The 7,856-nt window shown below is 37.9% G+C and overlaps 1 protein-coding gene across 1 annotated transcript; it reads left to right on the forward strand.

Annotated features, from left to right (window-relative positions):
• The first annotated feature begins 1,008 nt into the window (after positions 1-1,008).
• LOC139898288 (adagio protein 1-like) lies at positions 1,009-7,476 on the forward strand. The gene is made up of 2 exons (XM_071881020.1): positions 1,009-1,503; positions 5,337-7,476. Exons 1-2 carry the CDS (start codon positions 1,280-1,282, stop codon positions 6,943-6,945), a joined length of 1,833 nt encoding a protein of 610 aa, XP_071737121.1. The 5' UTR covers positions 1,009-1,279; the 3' UTR covers positions 6,946-7,476.
• Positions 7,477-7,856: the final 380 nt, after the last annotated feature.

Raw genomic sequence — 7,856 nt, forward strand, 5'->3', positions numbered from 1 at the left:
TTCATCAAATCCTCATAAAGATAAATCTCAAACTCGATATGTATTCCTAAATGGAGGTACCACACAATCATGGCATTCTTAAAACAAACATTTGTTGCAACATCATCAAATCATGACGAAGTGATTGCATTATATGAAACTACTCGAAAATGTGTTTGATTGAGATCAATGAAACAAATCATTATTGATTCTTGTGGACTAGAACGCTATAAAAGACCAACAACTATCTTCACCAACAACTATGAAGATAATGCAGCTTGCATAATACAAATGAAAGAAGAGTATCAAAAGTGACAGAACAAAATATAAATGCTGACGAGGTGCCAAAGCCATAGACGGTCTTAACGGTCATAAGTTTGATGGAAAAGAATGGTATGTTGGTAAGGCTCAGAAAAGACTAAAAGGGAATAGGAATTGAAACAAGGGTTTGAGCAAACCATGAAGGAGACTGTAGACAAATCACATGGGCTAAACTTGTACATAAAAGATTTAGATGATACAGTTTCAGATGAAAACCTCAGATTCTTCTCATATACTCAAGATTTTGTAAAAGACAACCAGATTAAAATGAGATACGTTCAATCAACAACTCTGCCGATCTTTATACCAAAGCACTGTCAATCGCTGTTTTCAAAACATACGTTCACAATATTGGCATAAGGCAAGTTCAAAAGATGTGACGACTCAGCGATGTCTACTTGAGGGGGAGTCAACTCTATGCTGCACTCTTTTTCCCTTAGCTAAAGTTTTATCCCACTGGGTTTTCTTTAGCAGTCATCCAAGGGGGAGTGTTATGAACTTGTCAAAAGTGATGGCTGCCAATTATCATAAGAATCCAAAATTGAATAGTAATTATATGTACATGTGATATTACATAATATACACTTCTTGAGATATATTTTCCTATGTACTCTCTTTCTCTCTATCTTCTAATAATTATCAATAGTCCACAGTCAAGAATCAGATCACTAAAGGTAGTTATAAGCCTACTGAATTATAGCACATACCACTTCTCCTAGACATCCATACATAGGTCGGTTATTCGCCAAACTTCGTCCACACCACTCATTCCCATATTCACCTAAAAAATCCCCAAACACACCAAAACCCTAATTTCACAAATTCATCTCAAAATCACATCAATTCACGTCACTCTCTTTACAATTTCATCCCGAACTCAACCAATTACGCAATCGTTCGATTCCCGTTCCCAGTTGTTGTTCAATATCTAGGGTTTCGAATGGGGTGAGCTTATTAGTTGTCTTGGTTCTTTCAATTTATGGAGTGGGATAGTAGTAATTCTGATCTGAGCGGTGACGAGGAAGGCTTCTTACTGAATGATGGAGGTCCGTTACCGTTCCCCGTTGATAGTTTGCTTCAACCTGCACCGTGTGGATTTGTTGTTACAGATGCTTTGGAGCCTGATCATCCTATTATTTATGTTAATTCTGTTTTTGAAATCGTAACCGGTTATCGTGCTGAAGAAGTACTCGGTCGTAATTGGTAAGTTTCGATTCTTTGACTTAGATGTTATTAATTAATTGATTTTTTTCATGTTTCTTTAGCTGAAGTGCCTGCTGTTTAACTTGTTACGTCATCAAGATTCGTGCCTTGTACATGGTTTATGAGTTATAGGAGGTCACGTAAAGTTAGTTGTGAATTGAAACTCTGTTGCATTAATTGGTAAAATTGAAAGTCCAACACATGCAAGGTAATATTTGATGATTTGTTTTGGGTATAACTATGTGTATATATAAGTAGGGGTGTATGACTTCGGACCTAATCGAAATAGTATTTTTCTTTAGTGTTGTATTTGGAAGCGTTATGCTTTTGGTGAGTACGTGTAGGGGATTAGGGATTTTTAATATTAAAGAAGAACATGACATTATGACAGTAAGAAACTTGGGCATTAATGGATGGCTAATGTTACTACCACAGTATTATGCTGCTATAATGTTTACTACAAATGGAAAAAGGTCTTCTTTGAATGTTAATGTAGTATGGCGTTTAGCTTACTTTCTGTTAGTTGTTATAGCTCATTACCCCACCTTTAGAAAAAAATACGAATGACAATTGACAAGTTGTTTTCTAATTTTATTTACTACGGAGTAGTTGAATTTAAAGGGTATTTTCATTAGCATATATGTTACGCGGGACAAAGCTCTAATTGTTATGACTACATGGGAAATTGGAGTTACTGAGTTGGTCTTAGTCTGATGTGACTACATACTTTCTGTAGGCTTCCTTTCAAATACTGAAGAAAGTTTGAATTTATATTCAACAGCTTTCCAACTGTACTTGTCTCTTAGTATATTAAGGGACGATAATGTTATGGAACTACTCATGTAGTCACATCCGTGTCTTGACACAACTATTTTATCAAAGCCATAGTAACTGGGGTAGGTGCTCGTTAAGTTATTGAGTGAACAGCTTTGACTATTTGCTTTCACTAGTTTTTTACTGATCTGATCTTGAAACTTCTTTAACATCATGTGTAATCTTATGAAGTAGCAATTTGATCAGTATCTAGTTCCAGTACTCTATACAACCACATTTTGGTTAACAGCCCAATGGAAACATAATATAGAAGTTAATTAATTGAAGCTTAATATTTTTTTTGGAAATAGAGAGTTGTTATGGGGTTTATTGTGTATACGAACATACAGTTTATGCAAATTATAGAGTATGAGGAATAGATTAGACATTTTGCTGGTGGTTCTGATAATATCAGCTAAGATCTGTAGGCTTTTAATCTTGTGGTGCTGGAAGATTGATTGGATAAAGTAAACAAAATTAAATCCTGATATACTGCTAAAGACTGCTGCCAGCCTCAAATTAGGAAGCATAGAGGTGAGCAAAAAGATTGACATTTGTCATCAAGTTTAACGAGTCATGAATTAGAGGTTTTTTGTAGTTTCATGTCTATCATATCAGATATCTTGTTTAGATAACATTAATTGACATCTGTTGACTTCTACCCTTCCTGCATTGGAACTTGGAAGATCGATTATAGAAAAAGATGAGGTTTTATCTGTTCAGGCTTGGTGAGTATTCTAACTAAGATGTGCGCGGCCTAACCGGTTTATCCCGTGACTGTTTCCAACCCTTTCCCTCTTTCCCTGGCCACTCAATATATGCTTGCCACTCAACATAAGCTCCTATTGAGATTTGAACATGAGACCGTATGTGAGGATATTAGATGTCAACCACTAGGTTATTTTGGAATGGTTGAAGATTGATCATCTAAACTCTGATGTAGATGAAAAGTAAAATCCTGATACCGGGAGAATACAGGTGCTAGCCTTATAACTGAATCATTGCTAAAATGCCAACAAAAGTATTTACCTACTATTCATCAGGTACTAACATGTTTTACAAGTTGATCACTTACATTTAATCTTCTGGTAATAATGTTTGATGAGTTGACCAGAAGGCAAGGAAGTCTATTACTGCAAGGAAAGTATTTTAGGTCCATCAGCTTTAATATCTTTACTTTTCTCATTTTCTCTTTGAATGTAATCTGTACTTATCACTATGGTAACGTATAAATCTTTTTTTATGATAGTTTTAGTTCTTGATCAGATGTATATATGTTGTGGTTATGGTTAATATGTTTTGAATACTCTTTGTTTTACGGTTGCTAATAAGTTTTCCCATAGGTAATAAAGCACATCTGCTTCTAATCACATTGGTTAGGGTTACCTAACATATCTCTTTGCGGTGCTTTATGGTTCATTAGATGGTTTCTTCCCAAGTTGGCTAGCTTGGTTATTAGTTTCCTTTTAATTGCATTATTACATATTACATATGTTCAAGTTGGAAGTTAAAGTAGTAGAAGATGACAGATAAAGATGAAAATCTGATACACGTAAAGGTAGATGAACTCGGCTATTGAGATGGTTTGTGTAAATTGAAGCCTTAAAGCTCAAGATCGCTGATTATTGCCTGAAAGCCTTGGTACTTGTACACATATCATGCTTGCTTTATACTGCTACATATACTGAGCTTGTTAACTATCTGCTGTATAATACCTATATACTTCGCGTCAAATTTTACATTCTCAGTGCGAGATAGAGAAAAAAGTGAAATAATATAGTCCTATGGTAAGTCGTATTTGATTATTATGCCTTTGTTTATAAGTATTTTAGTGAACTGAGTAAGAAAGAGGAGTCCTTGGTTGACCTGTGGGTGCCAAATTGGTTAATTGGTCACTCTAAATGTAGTTACATAAATGAATTTTTACAAGTTGTTAGCGATGATTATGTTCTATTTTGCTTACGTATTGCGTGATACAATAATGTGATGAATGTTTACTAATGCCAATGAGTTTTCACTGACCTGTTAGCTGAAAGGTCTCTTTGTACGATAATGTTAGACGTTTCTATTATAAACGAGGTGGGGGTACTGTCGAATTTATTTCTGAACATAGATTATCTAAGGAGATACATATGGTTCTTAAGCTTGATGCCTCAAATTTGTGCGCCATATAACATTTTACAGCTGCTATGATTACTTGACACTTGTTTTAATTAACTTTATCGTCACATTTTATTCTGGGCCCAAGCAAAAACATCCTACATTACGGCTTAGGACATTGTGTTTATAAATACACAACTAATCCTGCATTAAGATGGAGAAACATAAATCATCATACGATGGTAACTGAACTAGTCTGTTTGCACTATTCTGCTCAATATGCAAAGTTCATATGTATGTATAAATGAATTATTTATGCGTTCTCTCAGTCTCTGCACCTGTGCAACAACAATGTAGAATGGTCATTATGATGTTAGTGTTCTTTAAATGTGGGGAAATGGGAGTTTAGGCGGGTTGGTAATGTATGAAAATGAATTCAGGTCCAGATGTGTTCATCTGCGCTTCAAAAAGGGTTGCGTCGGGTTGACATCCCTTACTTTATATAAATATAAATGATAAAATAATAATAATAATTATAATAATAATAATTGTCGGTATGATTATAAAAGCAATAGTATAATCGCTTTTTAATGGAACAAGTTAGTGCGTTGTAAGCATTTGAACAAACTTTTTATGATTTTTGACCTGCGAAATATGTTTGGTCTGTTTGACTTGCTTCACTTTTAGCTACCTTTTTATATATTATAGTCTGCTGGACCTGTTATGAAACCATATACAACAAAAATTACCTGTTCTCATATAAATAGGGTGAAATTATCACCTAGTTTTTCAATGTTGCACTATGTTGTAATTTATTATATATATATTTTTTTCAAGGAAGTTGAATGCTACATAATTATAATTTCCTCAATGAGTTAGTACACTGGTTTCATCCCTCTAATTTGTATATCTTTTTTCAGCCGGTTCTTACAATGCAGAGGTCCATATGCAAAAAGAAGACACCCGTTGGTAGACTCCACTGTAGTTTCAGAAATTAGAAGATGTCTTGAGGTTGGAGTTGAATTCAAAGGCGAACTCTTAAATTTTACCAAGGATGGTACCCCATTAATGAACCGATTGCGTATGACCCCGATATATGGTGATGATGAGGTAATCACCCATATTATTGGTATCCAGTTCTTTACAGAAGTTGATCTTGATCTTGGTCCACTACCCGGGTCCACCACAAATGGGAACTTTAAAACATCTGACCGATTTCGATCAAGCCTCCTCTCTTGCCGGCTAACTCCAGACCGGACGCACAATTCTTCTCGTGGACTCTGTGGGATTCTACAGTTAAGTGATGAAGTAATATCTTTAAAGATTCTTTCACTGTTGACTCCTAGAGATATTGCATCTGTCGGTTCAGTTTGCAGGCGGTTCTATGAGGTGGCAAAAAACGAGGACTTATGGAGAATGGTCTGTCAAAACGCGTGGGGTAGCGAAACGACTCGGGTTCTCGAAACGGTCCCTGGGGCTAAGAGATTGGGTTGGGGTCGGTTAGCTAGAGAGTTGACCACACTTGAAGCGGCTGCATGGCGGAAGCTAACCGTTGGTGGTGCTGTTGAGCCGTCTCGGTGTAATTTCAGTGCATGTGCTGTTGGGAACCGGGTGGTTCTTTTTGGCGGTGAGGGTGTCAATATGCAACCAATGAATGATACTTTTGTACTCGACTTGAATTCTACTAAACCCGAATGGCAACATGTGAAAGTGGGGTCACCGCCGCCAGGTCGTTGGGGTCATACACTTTCGTGTGTTAATGGTTCTAATTTAGTGGTTTTTGGAGGATGTGGGACCCAAGGGTTACTTAATGATGTATTTGTTTTGGATTTGGATGCTAAGCAACCTTCTTGGCGTGAAATTTCCGGATTAGCCCCTCCACTTCCACGTTCATGGCACAGTTCATGTACACTCGACGGAACAAAATTGATCGTATCTGGCGGCTGTGCAGATTCTGGTGTACTTTTAAGTGACACGTTTTTACTTGACCTTTCGATGGAGAAACCGATTTGGAGAGAGATACCAGTCACGTGGACCCCACCTTCTCGTTTAGGTCACACGTTATCAGTCTATGGTGGTAGGAAAATATTGATGTTTGGTGGTCTTGCCAAAAGTGGACCCCTAAGGTTCCGGTCAAGCGATGTTTTTACTATGGATTTAAGTGAGGATGAACCGTGTTGGAGATCGGTCACCGGAAGTGGGATGCCGGGTGCAGGTAATCCTGGTGGCATAGGTCCACCGCCACGTCTTGACCATGTAGCTGTGAGCCTTCCTGGTGGCAGGATACTTGTGTTCGGTGGGTCAGTTGCTGGTCTTCACTCAGCCTCACAGCTTTATATTCTGGACCCCACCGAGGAGAAACCTACATGGAGGATATTGAATGTACCAGGTCGGCCACCACGGTTCGCATGGGGTCATAGCACGTGTGTCGTGGGTGGTACACGGGCCATTGTTCTTGGAGGTCAAACTGGTGAGGAATGGATGCTAAGTGAGCTTCACGAGCTATCTTTAGCGAGCTCCGTTATTTGAAATGCAATGATGGTCAGCATGTGCGGTTTGTCGGGTCAACGCACAGGATACATCAAATATGTGTGGAGATCTCAAGAGGGTATTCGGAGTAACGGTACGATTTTTTTTCTTCAGATTTGTGCAGAAAAGTGTTTGCTTTGTACCTAATACTTTGGTGACTCCCTAAGCTTTTTGGTAATCAGTAATTGACAGATTTGGTAGGGTATAATATACTTAGGTCTTATTTTCATAATGTATGCCCATGTAATGTTGTGTGTTTCGAACCCAAGGTGGAGAAAACAAATGTGTTGATGGTGCTTGTATATAGGAAATGACAAATTTGTCCTTAACATTGTACTTAAAGCTGTATTCAGGAACCTATTCGCATCTGTTTGTACATGAACTGGCTGGTTCTTTGGTTGTGGATGTCGGCTGCCTTACACGGGTAAGGCGTTAGTAGGATATGGGTTTGGCTTGTTGGCTTTTTTCAGGGTTTATATGGTTCATTCAACACTATGTGTACTATACATTGACATTAATTTTCTGGATCATGCTGTGGCTTTAGAGTAGTGATGTGTTTTTTAATGCTTTTGGTCAGGTTAGTCGATAGATCTATAGTGTCCCCTATTTATATAAAAAGCGGTAAACCGACCCTCTGGCGGCCTCACGCCGACTGATCCCAGAGCCAATATGTGAGGAAAATTGCGTAACTAAAGGGACATGGGCTGTGATTGGACTCATGACTTTCGCTTTATGTTACATGTCCTCAATCACCATGCTACCATCGCGGTGGGGACGGTGTCCCCAATCACCAGGCTAGTTTTTTTTTGGGTTGATGGATGTCTCTAATCTCTATGGGAGCCAATTACATTAGTGTTGTAGAACTCACGATTAATGCCTAAGTATTTTCAAAGTACTCCGTTTTGGAACCG

The sequence above is a fragment of the Rutidosis leptorrhynchoides genome, chromosome 3, assembly GCF_046630445.1.
Source record: "Rutidosis leptorrhynchoides isolate AG116_Rl617_1_P2 chromosome 3, CSIRO_AGI_Rlap_v1, whole genome shotgun sequence".
NCBI classification, from domain to species: Eukaryota; Viridiplantae; Streptophyta; class Magnoliopsida; order Asterales; family Asteraceae; genus Rutidosis; species Rutidosis leptorrhynchoides.

Coding starts and splice junctions, on each gene's coding strand:
- LOC139898288 (XM_071881020.1), top strand. CDS start 1,280: ATGGAGTGGGATAGTAGTAATTCTGATCTGAGCGGTGACGAGGAAGGC. Junction 1,504..5,336: donor GAAGTACTCGGTCGTAATTG/GTAAGTTTCGAT, acceptor ATCTTTTTTCAG/CCGGTTCTTACAATGCAGAG.